The sequence below is a fragment of the Giraffa tippelskirchi genome, chromosome 10 (genome assembly GCF_054371585.1).
Source record: "Giraffa tippelskirchi isolate mGirTip1 chromosome 10, T2T-mGirTip1v1.2.pri, whole genome shotgun sequence".
Taxonomy (NCBI): Eukaryota; Metazoa; Chordata; class Mammalia; order Artiodactyla; family Giraffidae; genus Giraffa; species Giraffa tippelskirchi.
This window is the reverse complement of record NC_137284.1, coordinates 53,181,530-53,198,579: the sequence shown is the minus strand read 5'-3', so window position 1 is coordinate 53,198,579 and position 17,050 is coordinate 53,181,530. Positions and strand designations below refer to the sequence as shown.

Below are 17,050 nucleotides of genomic sequence, written 5' to 3'. Positions count from 1 at the left end.
CATAATGTAATAATAATGGAAGTAAAGTACATAATGCAATGTGCTTGAATCATCTGGAAATGACCCCACCCCGCCTCAGCCCATGGAAAAATTATCTTCCAGAAAACTCGTCCCTGGTGCCAAAAAGCATGGGGGACCACTGCCCTACAGAATCTTGTGTTGATGAAGCAAGATCTCCCTCTTGGGGAAGAACTGCAATAGCAGCTTAAGCTTCTACAAGGTGGAGGGTCACAGGAAGGATATGGTAGGTAACTAACACAGTTTTCACACTCCCTGCACAGCCCTGGAGTCTCTATGAAATCATTTAGGAAACACTGTAGTAGGAAGGTAGAGGAACTGAAGCAGATACTAGCCAGTTTTCTCCCCGGGAGGTTTGAGAGACACACACACACACACACACACACACACACACACACACACACACACACACACACACACACACACACACACACACACACACACACACACACACACACACACACACACACACACACACACACACACACACACACACACACACACACACACACACACACACACACACACACACACACACACACACACACACACACACACACACACACACACACACACACTCTTTAAAGGAGGTGTAACTGGGTTGGTACTTAAGAGAAACAGGAAGGTCCTAAGTTAACGCAAAAGAAGGCTTTCCTCTCAAAAACACCCTGGGATTTTTATACCATCCAAATTGTTGTTGCAGTGTGACCCAAAGCCAGACACAGGCATTTGGGTCAGTTTCCACTTTCATTCAATGCACATTTTCTGAGCATCTCTTAGGTTCCGAGCACTAGGTCATCCCAGCTCTGAGGATCTGGGGGAAGGCAGGCAGGATGGTGCCTGGACATGAGAGCAGATGCAAAGAAAAGTGAAGGAAGCCTCAAGCCTCTCCAGGTCAGGTCCCTGCAGACTGAGGACAGGTCTCCCCATGAAGAAGACAAGACTGACCACTGACTGAACCACTGCTCACAGTCCAAGAAGCTGGTGATGCAGGAGGGCCAGGGGAACAAGAGGCGTTTGAGAAGGTTCCCCAGCACTTTTGAAGGGTGCAAGTCTCTGGAACACAACTTTGCTTCCCCCTACTGAGCAAGATGAATGGAGCTGAGGGCAGGCAGGGAGGAGACCCGGATGTCTGTAGGGGATCCCTCACACCAGATGCTGATGCTGTCCGCTCTATAGAGGCGGGAGCCCCAGGGTGTGACCAGCCAAGATAGGAGGATATGACTCCACTGCTGTTCACTTGAGAAAGGCTCCAGCTACCACTGCCTTGCTGCAGTGACCGGGGCCAGGCCCTGCCTCCCTGCACGACAGCGCTGTGGGATGTGGAGTCCGTGGTTCCCTTGGGGCAATGTGACTGAGACAACAGGCTCACGTCTGGAACTGGATGGATCTTGGTTTCCCGGAGATTCTCAGGGAGTCAGTGAGAGTGCCGGTTAGGGATGGAGTTCTGGGGCCAGCACACTGGGGTCCTGCTGCTGGCTCGGCCCCAGGCCAGTGCCATGTGTGACATGTCACGGGCTTCAGCTCCGTCACCTGTACTCTGAGGATGCCTGTACATGTATGCACAGAGCTGCTGTGAGCAGTGAGGTCACAGGTGTGAGGTGACGCTTGACCCATAGTAGATGCTCTGGAACGTCCCCATTGTGCCAGTACACACAGAACATGTGTTGTTGGCACTAATAATAGCCAGCCATCATGGCTGCTGCGAGCTCGGCTGCTCCCTCCCTGCACCTGGTTACGACAGCACAAAGAGACACCCACCCTCCTCACATGTGAGACAGGGTCAGAAGTAGGGCTACATCACTGCCTGTTACCCACGGAACATGATGCCTTAGTATCACTTCCTTCTGCATCTCCTTTTTGCTTTTTCCAAAAGAGGTTATATTTTTGCAGAGAAAAAATTAAATGAAATCACACAAACATGAAACCTTGAAGGTCTCCCTGCATATCTGCCCTGTCTGCCTCATAGCCTCCAGGCTCCGGTGATGGCCTCCACGTTCGCCTGCTGTCTCACGTTTACATACCAGGAAATCTGAACACACACCTCCACCCCTCACCCCACAAATGCAATGATATCTCTATACACCCTTCTGCACTGTGCTGTTGAATTGTTAATAGTACATCCTGGAACATGCCCCACTGCAGAGTCCTGAGAGAAGCCTGTTCCTTCTCAGCTGCAGGGGGGCTCTCTGCGAGAAAATCTCTTAACTCAGGGAACCAGCTCCCTATTGAGGGACACTTGGCTTTGACACCAGCTTGTCAGGACAGAAATGGTATGGACCTAACAGAAGCAGAAGATATTAAGAAGAGGTGGCAAGGATACACAGAACTATACAAAAGAGATCCTCACAACCCAGATAATCACGATGGTGTGATCACTCACCTAGAGCCAGACATCCTGGAATGTGAAGTCAAGTGGGCCTTAGGAAGCATCACTACGAACAAAGCTAGTGGAGGTGATGGAATTCCAGTTGAGCTATTTCAAATCCTGAAAGATGATGCTGTGAAAGTGCTGCACTCAATATGCCAGCAAATTTGGAAAACTCAGCAGTGGCCACAGGACTGGAAAAGGTCAGTTTCCATTCCAACCCCAAAGAAAGGCAATGCCAAAGAATGTTCAAACTACCACACAATTGCACTCATCTCACACGCTAGCAAAGTAATGCTCAAAATTCTCCAAGCCAGGCTTCAAAAATATGTGAACCGTGAACTTCCAGACATTCAAGCTTGTTTTAGAAAAGGCAGAGGAACCAGACATCAAATTGCCAACATCCGCTGGATCACTGAAAAAGCAAGAGAGTTCTAGAAAAACATCTATTTCTGCTTTACTGACTATACCTAAGCCACTCCAGTATTCTTGCCTGGAAAATCCCATGGACGGAGGAGACTGGTAGGCTGCAGTCCATAGGGTCGCGAAGAGTCGGACACGACTGAGCGACTTCCCTTTCACTTTTCACTTTCATGCATTGGAGAAGGAAATGGCAACCCACTCCAGTGTTCTTGCCTGGAGAATCCCAGGGACAGGGGAGCCTGGTGGGCTGCCGTCTATGGGGTCGCACAGAGTCGGACACGACTGAAGCAAATTAGCAGCAGCAGCAGCAAGCCTTTGACTGTGTGGATCACAACAAACTGTGGAAAATTCTTAAAGAGATGGGAATACCAGACCATCTGACCTGCCTCTTGAGAAATCTGTGTGCGGGTCAGGAAGCAACAGTTAGAACTGGACATGGAACAACAGACTGGATCCAAATAGGAAAAGGAGTACTCCAAGGCTGTATATTGTCACCCTGCTTATTTAACTTATATGCAGAGTATATCATGAGAAACGCTGGGCTGGATAAAGCACAAGCTGGAATCAAGATTGCTGGGAGAAATATCAATAACCTCAGATATGCAGATGACACCACCCTTATGGCAGAAAGTGAAGAACTAAACAGCCTCTTGATGAAAGTGCAAGAGGAGACTGAAAAAGTTGGCTTAAAGCTCAACATTCAGAAAAGTAAGATCACGGCATCCGGTCCTATCAGTTCATGGCAAATAGATGGGGAAACAGTGGAAGACTTTATATGGGCTCCAAAATCACTACAGATGGTGATTGCAGCCATGAAATTAAAAGACACTTACTCCCTGGAAAAAAAGTCATGATCAACCTAGACAGCATATTAAAAAGCAGAGACATTACTTTGCCAATGAAGGTCTGTCTAGTCAAGGCTATGGTTTTTCCAGTAGTCATGTATGGATGTGAGAGTTGGGACTATAAAGAAAGCTGAGCGCTGAAGAATTGATGCTTTTGAACTGTGGTGTTGGAGAAGACTCTTGAGAGTTCCTTGGACTGCAAGGAGATCCAGCCAGTCCATCCTAAAGGAAATCAGTCCTGAATATTCATTGGGAGGACTGATGTTGAAGCTGAAACTCCAACACTTTGGCCACCTGATGGGAAGAAATGAGTCATTTGAAAAGACTCTGATGCTGGGAAAGATTGAGGGCAGGAGGAGAAGGGGACGACAGACGATGAGATGGCTGGATGGCATCACCGACTCAATGAACATGAGTTTGTGTAAACTCCAGGAGTTGGGGATGGACAGGGAGGCCTGGTGTGCTGCATTCCATGGGGTTGCAAAGCGTTGGACACGACTGAGCGACTGATCTGACTGATTGACTGTCAGGGAGCAGGGGGCTTCCCAGGTGGCACTAGTGGTAAAGAACCTGCCTGCCAATCCAGGAGACCTAAGAGACAAGGGTTCAATCCCTGGGTTGGGAAGACCCCCTGGAGGAGGAAATGGCAACCTACTCCAGTGTTCTTGCCTGGAGAATCCCATGGACAGAGGAGCCTGGCGGGCTACAGTCCATAGGGTTCCAAAGAGCGACGGCTGAAGTGACTTAGGATAGCACAGCGTCAGGGAGCGGCCTATGATGTACGACATCTGACACCAACACAGCACTTCCTCTTCTGTTACACAACAGTAACATTTATATTTTAACCCTTCTCTGTTTTATCAGTGACAAAAAATAAAACAAAGTAAGGTTCTGGGACAGAAGAACACTGGCTGCCTCTCCCGGAAGCCTGCAGCGCCTCTCAGGAGTATTCAGAGCTCAGCCTCCCCCGTCTGTTTCCAAGGGATGCCACCCAGAGTCTCAGAGTAGCTGGAAGCCTCAGGGACGGCTGGGGACTTCTGTAAGAGACGTGTGGTTGCCACAGCTAAGCAAATACGCATCCCTTCCAGCCCTTGACTTGCGCCAAGTCTGTTTTATCAGCAAACCTGTAACTCACAAGCACCTTCTATACTAACGAATTTCCAGCACATGGTGTGTGTGTGCAGAGGGAACACTCTGTGCCATATTGCAGGGCGGGGCACTGCCCTGCGCTTCTACTACAGGGCATGTGAGGTCACCTGTGCTGTTTCTGTGAAATCGCGGTGGGATGCGATCCCATGAGATAGTCCGAGCAAGACATTTCCTTCAGAATTATTGTCAGGAGACACCGTTACCCTTGAGACCCTGTGAGGAGCCAGACGATCCGTCATGTTTCCTGCAAGGCCCTGACATTTTGGGAGTTCCGGAGTGTGATGCTGTCAGGAAAACCATTAACCTCCGATGACCTATGTGCGCCCACCCCACCCCCATCTGCTGACTCCTTGGTCCTGACCTTTTGTTCCCCATTTCTCTAAACCAGTGGTTCTCAACCCACCCCATACCCAGGGGACACTTGGGGCTGTCTCAGCTGCTTGGGGTGCTGCTGGCATCTCATGGGAGAGATCAGGGCAGGGCTGCTGTCCTGCAAAGCACAGCACAGCCTGCTCCCACCCTAAATGCCACCAGCATTAGGTCGGGAACTGGCTCTGGCTCCGCTGATATAACGGCTCTGTGGGAGCTTCTGAGACTCTGAAAAAACATGTGAGGACCCTCGACTCCTAGAGCTCAGTGATGGGACGTGGAGGGTAACAGGTATCATCCATGGAGAGGTGTACACTGTCACATGCTGTGACCTTGGGGTCTCACACACAGGGACTGCTGACACACACACAGTGACCGGGGGATGATACACACACACAGGAACTGCTGACACCCACACACAGTGACCGGGGGATGATACACACAATGACCTCAGGATGACACACACGTAGTGACCACAGGATGACACACAAACAGATAACGACTGCAGGGCTGACACGCACACACAGTGACCACGGGGTCACACACACACACAAATACAGAGACAGACACAGTGACTGCAGGATTACACACACACACACACACACACACACAGACCTCGGGGCTGACATGCACACATAGTGACCATGGGGTCACACATACACACACAAATACAGAGACAGACACAGTGACTGTAGGATTACACACGCATGCACGCGCACACACACACACACACACACACACACACACTGACCTCAGGGCTGACATGCACACATAGTGACCATGGGGTCACACATACACACACAAATACAGAGACAGACACAGTGGCTGCAGGATTACACACACACACACACTCTGACCTTGGGGCTGACATGCACACATAGTGACTGCAGGCTGACACACACACAGTGACCAGGGGATGATCCACACGGTGACCTTGGGATGACACACACACAGTGACAGTGGGGTGACACATACACACACACCGTGACCACGGGGACTCACCTTGAGGAGCCTGCAGGCTGTCACCCAGCACGTCCGGCTCTGCTCATCCTCGGCACAGAGCAAGCGCAGCTCCTTAGCTTCGTTCCTGACTCTGTTTGGCTAAAGGTGGAGAAGGAAGACCTGTGAGTGTGACGGTGAGTCAGGACCACCCTTCCTCTCAGAGCAGAGCTGAGCTCCACCCGCAGCACAACCCACCAGGTGGCAGAGATGGGAGCACAGGCAGGTGTGTGCACCTGGGCACTGGGCATCACTCACAGCTCTGTGGGGCACAGGCCGGGCCTGGTAGTTGGTTACTTAGTACTTAGCTGAGTGATCAGTCATCCTCCCATGGTGGGTGTTGGGGGAGACAAACAGGAAAGCAAACCATCAAGGTAGTGGGGGCAGGGGGGGCATCTAGCTCCTGCAGGGAAAGTGGGTTCCTGGAAGGACAGCCACTCCTGGGTTTTGGAAGGAGGTGTCTTCAGTCACCTCCGAGGAAGAGGCAGCTGCGGGAAGGGCCCACAGGCTGAGCTGAGGCAGGGAGAAGCCTCCAAGACTCAGGGCTGTGGAGCCCAAGGACGGACCCTGTGGAAAGGCCCAGAGAGGGAGACCAACGTGGCCCCAGAGGAGGCAGCGGAGAGCTGGCAGGTCCCGCCCAGGGGCAGGGTCCAGCTGTGATGGAAGAAAGCCTGCAGGCATAGGCTGGTCCAGGCCCTCTGAGCCCAGATCTGAGGGGCCCTGTGGGGTTAGACTAGCCCAGCTCTCTGCCTTGGGAACCTGGATAGGGAAGAGGGTTGAAGGAGAGCCCTGTGTGTGGCAGATACAGTGGGAGAGACAAAGGCCGCAGGGGTGTGGGCTGGCGTGTGGGCCAGGGGGAAGGGGGTGGGCAGTGCCTTGGCCTGGACAGCTCCAGCCCCCTGAGCCGCTCTCCACCAGCCTCCTGTGCACCGCGGCCTTCAGGGGGTTTGAGGTCGGTTCTTACTACTGTAACCAAAGAAGCTTCACAAAGTTAACCAGAAAAACGGTATTTTTGGATGGAATAGGCTCCCTGTGCCCTGTCTCCGCCTCTACTTAGAAGACAGCACAGCTGGGGGACTATGGGCTCGCTCACTGGCAACCTGATGTGGGCAACGGGGCTGGGCAGTTCCCACCCTGTGAGCACCTGGGAAGACCCAGGAAGATGATGGAGGCAGAAACCTCAGCAGAGGGTCTTGGGCACAGTGTGTAATTCTGTAAATATCTACAATTATGATGACTGACATCACAACCTCACTGAGTAGGAAGGACTGTGTGTATGTGCACATAAGCATGCACACATATGTCTACATGTGCGCATGTCCTTGTTCACACAGGTATGTGCAGGTACACACATGCACCATGTGCACATGTGAGTACACTTGTGAGTATGTGCCCTCACACACCTGCACAGTGAGAAGCAGAGTTGTGGCCACCACTAGTCTAACGTCCTGGTTACTGGAAGACCACACAGAAGGCATCAGCTCACTCAGTACCCTGGAGGCCACTCAGGTGACAGGCTGGGGCCACTGGGCCCACCGTTCCTAAGCCATGGGGCATTGTCCATCATGGATTCTAGTTTTCTCTGAGCATCTGAGCTACTCAAGGACTGACGCATTGAAAGCACACATGAAATATTTTTATACCAATGAATAAATCCATTGAATAAATAAATCCATGAATAAATGAAACTGTTTGTTATTTTAAAAAAGCAACAACCAAGAGAGGAGGTCGCTGGTTTAACTTCAAAGTTCACGGTGGGATGCTATCTGTGAGTCTCAGGGTGGGCGGTACCTTTATGCAGAAGCCATAGTCTGTGGGGGCGCCGTACTGCTTCCTGCCGGCAATCAGGGAAAAGATGCTGCTGTCCTCCAGGTCGGCCAGCAGCTGCAGGTGTCTGGGCTCCTGTAGGAAGGTGGTCAGGTTTATAGGGGGGAACTTCTCAGCACAGCCAAGAGCAAGTGTTTCCTGTCCTTGTCAGCAGAGGGCAGTCTATGCGCGCTCTCAACACCTCTCCCCTATGACAGTCTACAGGTTATAACCGTGGTGTAGTGCCTAGTTAAAACCATATCCCCCAGACCCTGCTAAAAACCTCCCAATATTCAGACAGATGGATACAATGTATCTGATATTCCTTCTCATAAGGTAATAGTCAAAGTGGAAACCAGGACATCTGCAAACCATGGTCAAGGTTAGGAGCATAAACTCAAATGCAAGACCCCCACCACCTTTGTTATGCTGAGTGATCAGCGGCCAACTGTGCCTCCAAAAAACTGTTGATGGGAGCATCAACAGTTTGTACCATCCTGTGCCTTAACTCTCCATCCCTACCTGTTTCCTGCTCTAGGCGACAAATGACCTGGGGCTCAGCAGCAATGAGGAAGACCATAAGCCACACATCAGAGCTGGGAAATGAGGAAGTGACCTCCCTGTGACCAATCCAGACCTGCAGCCTCAGAAGAAGGGCGTGCAGCCACGCCCCTTCCCTCCAGCTCACACCCCATTTCCCCAGTGGCCACGCCCCTTCCCTCCAGCTCACGCCCCCTTTCCCTGGTGGCCACACCCTCCTCTCTGGTGGCCATGTTCCTTTTCTCCTGACTTCACAGAGCCCGATGCTGGGCCAGCACCCTCCCTTAGCGTCCCCAGCTCCTCCCCTCTCTCTCCTGCAGGAACAGAAGAGACTGCAGCTCTTGGATTGTACAATCACGGCCAAGATCAACTGGGTATGCTCCCATAGCAGGTGTCCTCGGATGTTACAGGAAAATAGGTCACAAATGCAAAGACACCAAAAGAGACCCCAGCAAGGCCAACCCACAACACTCCAACTCTCTTCAGAGGCCTGCAGCCATTTTCAATCCCTCACCTTCTCTTCCCGCTGGGAATACACACAAACTGCAATTTATTCCATAAAATATCTACAATAACATATATTAGATTGGCATCAGGGTGATAATCATCTATTGAATATCCTTATGGCTATCTTAGACACCAACTTCCAAATTATAGACACTAAGTCAGCATCTTCCAAGGGACTCGGGCAGCCATGAGGCTCTGCTGCCAGCCCACAGAGGGAGCCCAGGCCAGCCGGCTTGGTGGTGGCGGCGGGGGGAGGGGACACACAGCCCCCGGGTCCCCAGGTCTGTCATCACCTGGTTTCCCAGGGAGACCTGTGCACCAAGAACTCTGAGCTTAGCTGCTGCACAATCAGCTTAATAAGTCACGAGCTGGGAGGAGGCCATGGTGCGCCCCTTTACTCGGAACCCTCCCAGCCTGCTGTGACTGGCAGTTGTGGCTTTGAAACTCACCTTCGAAGCTCCCTTTGTGGAGCAATAGAGGCCAGATCTCCGCAAACACACATACAGCTTCTTCCACGACTTCCTTCCTAGCTCCTTCACATGCAAAAACCCTTGAATCTCAGGACAACTACTGGAGTTTAAAAAATTCTGTTGAAGAGCAAATTTTAACAGTCAGAAAATACTGACATGAAATTATGAGGACATACCATGAGCATCACTGACACTGGAACATTTTATGAATTACCAAAATACTCTTTATGTGTTAAACTGAGTGTTTTCAAATATTTTTCCTTTCAAACGTCTTAAAATTCCCATCTAAATTGGTGGTACCTAAAATATAATTCATGTTTAAACACACACAAGCAAATAGATCTTTTTAACGCTGAAAAACAGAAGTCATAAATCTTCTAATAAGATCATATGTTTAAGTATCCTGCCCTTTATTCTATTTTTCCTTAAAAATCCAAGTCTGATCCTCAGAGTTGGGGCAACAGAAGTGCCAGAGCACTGATCTGGAGCATGTGGGCTGGGAGAAACCATCTGGCCTTCACTTTGACCACATGTCCTCTGGTAAAAGCTGTGTATCCTGTGTCTGTCTGTCTCCTGAGACAAACACCCTGCTGACAGCCCACTGTCCCCGTTAACTCCGCACACTGGCAGCACCTCTTTCTTTGGGAAAGAGAGGGCAGGAGCCAGGTGTGGGGTGACCCTTGTGGGTCCCCTCCACTGACTGAGACAGACACTTCTCCTCTTGCAGGTGGGACAGGCCAGCTGGGCAGGTCCTAGTGCCCCCAGGCAGTGCTTCTGGGGTCTCCAGAGATCACTGTACCTGCTCACCAAGCACCAAATCATCTCAAATCAGGCAACTAAGATGCAGGAAATCATTTGCCCCTCATTGTGCATAAACCAGGATAACTAAGTACTGACAACTCTAGCCCAGAGCAGACAGATGCTCTGGTGGGAGGGCCCAGGACAGAAGATGGAGGCTCTCAGCTTCCAGAGGCAGATGAAATAAAGCAGGAAAGGGAGGGCTCAGGAAAGAATTCTCTAGGAACTACATTCTAGTACTTTCTCTTATATTTGGTGCCACCTAGAGAGTGCTGGTTGTGTTAGTGAATGATTTATTCCCTCACTTAACATGCTGTTAAGAGATATATTTTTAGGGGTGCAGAGGAATATTCTGACCTCCTAGAAGAGCATAAGTCAGCACTAAGTGTGGAGAGAGGTAGCTGGTGGCCCTCTCCATTGGTAGGGGAGGGAAAGGCCAGGTTTAACTTGGAACAGACTTCAGGAAGCGAGGAGACAATGACGATAGGGGTGTTGGTTTTTTTAGAGTATAAGAAGTAACTTTTTAAAGATTTTAGAGCAACCTAATCAGTCTGGGGGGCTTCCCAAGTGGCACTGGTGATAAAGAACATACCTGCCAATGCAGGAGACTTAAGAGATGCAAGTTCGATCCCTGGGTTAGGAACATCCCCTGGAGGAGGGCATGGCAACCCACTCCAGTATTCTGCCTGGAGAATCTCATGAACATAGAAGCCTAGTGGGCTACAGTCCACGGGGTCGCAAAGAGTTGGACATGACTGAGCGACTTAGTGCACATGCATGGATCAGTTTTCACTGTGAGATGGACCCAATCTTTCTGCAGCAATTTCCAGGGCCTTGTGCTTGGAGATGAGGGGTGGTACTCACAGGGAACACCGGAGCTGCAGCTTCTCTACCCCACCCTTCTGCTCTGTTGGCCTCTGTCAGTTTATCCTGTTTCTAAGTGCTTGTTTTGAGGGAGCCTGGCTGCATGTGTGCCAAGTCACTTCAGTTGTGTCCAACGCTGCGACTTCATGGACTATAGCCTGCCACACTCCTCTGCCCATGGGATTCTCCAGCAAGAATACTGGAGTGGGTTGCCATGCCCTCCTCTAGGGGATCTTCCCCACCCAAGGATCGAACCTGAGTCTCTTATGTCTCCTGCATTGGCAGGTGGGTTCTCTACCAGTAGCGCCACCTGGGAAGCCTGGATACACACAGCTTTCCCAAGTAAACATTTATTCCTGGATACTCTAAATTCCAAAAGGAGCCAAGGCTCATACTTATGAGGAAGAGCTCAACTGATCCAAGTTTCTACCAGGCCCCTGGGGCAGCCTGAGAGCATCTATGAAGAAACTCCAGCAGAAGCCTCTTCCTGCCCAGTACCTGCAAAAGCTGGGTGTGACTGCCGTTGGGCTGCTGGCACCACGTAACCATCTGTTCTGGGAAGAAATTCTAGGATGTGGAAAACAAAGATGGTAAAGGTTAGCTTCCAATTGAGGAAAACATACTTACAGATATGCCAGTACTAAAAACATCCCTACAGGTACGATTATGGACAATTTGTATTTATTTATTTTTTCTAGTGGAGGTAATGGAATTCCAGTTGAGCTATTTATTTAAATTATTTAATTGGAGGCTAATTACAATACTGTAGTGGTTTTTCCCATACACTGACATGAATCAGCCATGGGTGTACATGTGTTCCCCATCCTGAACCCCCCTCCCCACCCCATCCCTCAGGGTCATCCAGTGTACCAGCCCTGAGCACCCTGTCTCATGCATCGAACTTGGACTGGCGATCTATTTCACATATGGTAATATACATGTTTCAGTGCTATTCTCTCACATCTTATCCCACCTTCGCCTTCTTCCACAGAGTCCAAAAGACTGATCTATATATCTGTGTCTCTTTTGCTATCTCATATAGGGTCATCGTTATCACCTTTCTAAATTCCATATACATGCGTTAGTATACTGTATTGGTGTTTTTCTTTCTGGCTTACTTCACTCTGTAAAATAGGCTCCAGTTTCATCCACCTCATTAGAACTGATTCAAATGTATTCTTTTTAATGGCTGAGTAATATTCCATTGTGTATGTGTACCACAGCTTCCTTATCCATTCGTCTGTTGATGGACATCTAGGTTGCTTCCATGTCCTGGCTATTGTAAACAGTGCTGCGATGAACATTGGGGTACGCGTTTCTCTTTCAATTCTGGTTTCCTCGGTGTGTATGCCCAGCAGTGGGGTTTGCTGGGTCATATGGCAGTTCTATTTCTAGTTTTTAAAGGAATCTCCACATTGTTCTCCATAGTGGTTGTACTAGTTTGCATTCCCACCAACAGTGTAAGAGGGTTCTCTTTCCTCCACACCCTCTCCAGCATTTATTACTTGTAGATTTTTGGATAGCAGCCATTCTGACCGGGGTGAGATGGTACCTCATTGTGGTTTTGATTTGCATTTCTCTGATAATGAGTGATGTTGAGCATCTTTTCACAATTTGTATTTAAAATGATGGTCCTTTTAATTTCTTTATCACACAGTGGAAACACCGCCTTCAAAAGGCTGCATCATCTGTTAAATGCAGAATCAAGTCTGAAGGTCTGTGATGCCCTCTCTGACCCACACCTCACAGCGCACCTGGGCAGAGGGCTGCCCCGCTCCCTAACTTAAGGACACAAGTGGGTGCACAAGACAAAGAACTCTTGAAACCAGGAGATGAGCACAGGGACATGAAGAAGTCTTTTCTGGTGCATTATCCAAAAGCAGTTATCAAATCTCTTCTTTTCAATAAGAAAGCAGCTAAACTATCAGGAGCAGAAGTAGGCCCTGGGACTTTTCCTCCCAGCTACGCTGCTGTGACTCATGGGGCACATGCCATGGCAGGTATGAGGTTCCCCATCGTGACACCCCACAAGGCAAAGGCCCCAGCCCCCCAAAATAGAAAACTCCAAGAAACTGGCTCAATACACCTGGATGTTGATTTCTCTACTGATTCTTTCCCAAATAATTCCAATGTAATATTTGCTACTTGCCGAGAGTAATGAGTTTTTATTTTACTGAGTATTTGACCAAGTTGCTCCAGTTGAACTAAGAACTTCCAAAATAACTGAAGAAGCCCACCCCAGCTCTCTCTCTCCATTTAGAGACTGACCTCCTCACCCACTGTTACTTTTGGGAAAAAGAGATGGTTACCTTGGTCAGAACAAAGGCATTCAATTACGCTTCAGAGAGAGAGTTTTGAGCCAGTATTGCTAGGTTAACTAACAACACTGATTCTCAAATCATCTGCCTCCCACTACATCTCAGTCAGATATTTTGTGATCAGCTACAATGAAACTCAAGTAGTTTATACTTGCAATATTTCCAGAGTTCCAAACCCCAAATCCAAAGGGATAAAACTCACCGTGGGATTTTTGAAAAACTCGTATTTTGCGTAATTCTTCCTGAATAAAAATTTACTTTCACTTGCCATGGTGCTCTCCACCTGGACCACCAGCTCATGGTCTTCCAAGCACCGCTCTGCAGGAGAAAGTATTGTAGGAGATGAAAGGCAGCCTCACAACCAAATACAAAACCTGGCTTTTCCATTCTATAAGCATCATGGAGAAGATGAGATTGAGAGCTAAAGTAAATTGAAATCTGACTTTAATGCGTTTTCAAGCGCATAAGAGGTCTTAGGACTTGGAGTATGAGGAACTCAGGTCAGTCTTTGCTTTTGCATACTTCTTTTCAATTTGGCATCAACAAAGCTTAAGGAGAGAGTCCATAAAGACTCTTCATAGGACTTCCCTAGTGGTCCAGCCATTGAGACCCTGCTTTACAATACAGGAGACGTGGGTTCGATCCCTGGTCAGGAAACTCAGATCCCACATGTGTGGGGCAACTAAGACCCATGTGCCACAACTAAGACCCGACACAGCCAAATAAAAACTATCTTTAAAAAGGACTCTTTGTAAATGATCTTGCCTTTAAATTAAGAAATGTCAACTCTTGAAAAGAACAGGGACTCTAACAACTGGGAAAACACCCAAGGACCAAGGGGAGAGCTCTGAGCACGGAGGATGCACAGGTGCATGGATAGAGGGGCAGCAGACAGGGTTCGGCTTTGATTGCATGAAACTCAGCCGCCTGGGGTGAACACGGGGCAGGGGAGTGACCACCAGGCAGCCTGTCCCCATACCTGTCTGAGCGCCAGAGCCCACGCTAACCACACACATCCTGGAGCCTTTCTCACAGCTGGACTGGGTTGTTGGGAAGGACACACACATTGCATGGCACTTGTGTGAGCATGCACACACACACACACTTTTGCGCAGGACTTGGCAGCGCCATCAACCTGGGGCAGGGTCTCCCTCATAGTCTGAACACTCTGGTTCCACGGGGAGCACAAGGCACCACTCTGCTCCATGGCCTGGCACCCACCATGTGTCCACATGCAGCCTGCTGATGGGGTGGCAGGGAACTAACCTCACTCCCTAATGGGACAAATGACCAGAAGCAACCCAGGGCAGTTTCGAGTGTGAACTGAGGCCAAACTGGTAGATAAGTAGATGCTATGAAATCGACACAAAAGGGCCATGTCAGCCCCTCCCAGCCCCCACATCCTTTTACATTGCCAGCCGGGAAGCCCCAGAAAGTCTCATCTTCAAGGAAGTATGAAGTGGAGGGCGACAGCATTCTGAGTCAAAGGCATCTCAGAACGTGGGAGAGTTCCTGTCCATGACGGACACGGTCACCAGGGCGCTGGTCTGAGCCGGGCATGACGGCATGCAGAGCACACTCAGCCTTGGTTTGATATCAGGGCAGGATTCCTTGGTAGAGACATACTCAAAGCCTGAATTTCCTCCCCCTGATGGACAGAAAGCTCGGGCACTGCCAGTGACCCACCGTTAGGCCCCGGATGTGAGGGGAACTAGCCAGCAATTCAGGAACCACACACACTGCCCAAAGTCTCCCCAGGACAGAAGGGAAGGACCAGGGGCAGCCTGAACATAGTTAAAATAGCTCCATCTGCCTTCAAGCCAGGGGCAGCAAACAGAATAAAATAAAAACAGATAACAGCAACAACAAAATAGGAATTAGCACATGCCTTTCATTTAAAACAAACTCATGACTTTCCTGAAGATTTTAACTCAGAGAAAAATATTTCTGTAGTTATGGGGGGAAAACAACTACAACCCAATAGCCTGATGATGGTTGGTTTATAGAATTAAGGTTTTTCCACCAGGTAAAATATGGAGAAGGAAATGGCAACCCACTCTAGTATTCTTGCCTGGAGAATTCCATGGACAGAGGAGTCCATGAGGTTACAAAGAGCTGGACATGACTGAGTGACTAACACACACACGTAACAGGTAGAATAAGGAGAAATAAAAGAGCAGGTGGCAGTGACCTGGTCCTCCTGACAGGAGCTATCGGCTGCATGAGGCACCCAGACGCCACGTCCCAGGAAGGCTCCTCTCCTCCTGGCCTAGCAACCCTGGGATAGCCACACACAACAGCATAAGCAGACTGTCAAGGGTCCCAACAGCAGATGCTTCTCTGCCCAAGGTTACTCTGCTGACTCTACAAGCCTCAGACATGGAAACAACCTAAATGTCCACTGACAGAGGAATAGACAAAGAAGATGTGGCACATATATACAATGGAATACTACTCAGCCATAAAAAAGAAATGAATTAATACCATTTGCGGCAACATGGATGGACCCAGAGATTACCATATCAAGTGAAGTAAGTCAGAAAGGGAAAAACAAATCCCATATAATATCACTTCTATGTGGAATCTAAAATATGACACAGATGAACATATCTGTGAAACAGAAACAGACTCACAGACATAGAGAGCAGACTTACGGTTGCCAAGGGGGAAGGGGTTGGGGAAGGGAAGGATTGGGAGGTTGGAATCAGCAGATGCAAACTATTATATAGAGGATGGGTGAACAAGGTCTTACTGTATACCACAGGGCCCGTGATAAACCAGAATGGAAAAGAATACAAAAAAGAATGTATGTGTGTGTGTAGAACTGTGTCACTTTGCTGTACAGCACAAATTAATACAATACTGTAAATCAACTAAACTTCAATTTTTTTAAAAAAAAGCCTATTCTACTTCTGTGGCCATGCAGCGGACACAGGACTCCTCTGCAGAAACCCGGGCAGCCCCAGCGGGTGGGGTGGGGCTGGCAGACCCAGTGCCCCACCGACAGCACTAGGAGGCGTCAGCATCCCCCTTCGCTGATCCCCGCAGTCCCTCACCACCAGCACAGAGCACTGAACAGTTGCCCAGGGCGTTGCCTGGTTATGAGCAACTGTGAGAAGCAAAACATACCCTCAGAAAACATCCTGATGTCTAGATCCGCCCAACAAGCAGCTTCCTGCTAGATGTATCCTTTAGTGGGGAAAGTGTGTCATTTGGTGCCTTTCAGATGTAACAGACACAGAGATAGAGACAAGGATCAGCCTGCAAAGGCACCTGTGAGCACAGGGCTGAAGGTGTGCAGCTGCTTCTCCCACGACCACTGTCTGCGTGTGCAGATGTTGGGGTCCAGATGCGCTGGGCCTTCCAAAGGGCAGCTGCCATACTCTTCTCATCTGACCAGGAACAAACCCAAATCAGGAAACACATGACACAGTCACCTAAAACCACTGATCACTCAGGGCTCTGCCCCAACTTTTAAGCCAAAGTGCCACAGGACCAGGACTGTAGGAGCTGACAGCAGCACCAGGAGGGACATCATACCTGGCTGGGGCAACAAGTCCAGTTCAGAGGGAGGGC

At 49.4% G+C, this 17,050-nt stretch overlaps 1 protein-coding gene across 29 annotated transcripts in view; it reads right to left on the bottom strand.

Moving 5' to 3' along the window:
* GRB10 (growth factor receptor bound protein 10) overlaps positions 1 to 17,050 on the bottom strand; it is a 218,313-nt gene that overhangs the window by 18,631 nt on the left and 182,632 nt on the right. For all 29 annotated transcript variants that reach the window (XM_081534568.1, XM_081534573.1, XM_081534560.1 and 26 more), the window contains 5 exons: positions 13,677 to 13,792; positions 11,655 to 11,723; positions 9,474 to 9,611; positions 7,963 to 8,073; positions 6,175 to 6,273 (listed from right to left, as the gene is read on the bottom strand). In XM_081534568.1, the coding sequence (XP_081390694.1) occupies positions 6,175 to 6,273; positions 7,963 to 8,073; positions 9,474 to 9,611; positions 11,655 to 11,723; positions 13,677 to 13,792 (533 nt within the window). The remainder of the gene's footprint in view (positions 1 to 6,174; positions 6,274 to 7,962; positions 8,074 to 9,473; positions 9,612 to 11,654; positions 11,724 to 13,676; positions 13,793 to 17,050) is intronic.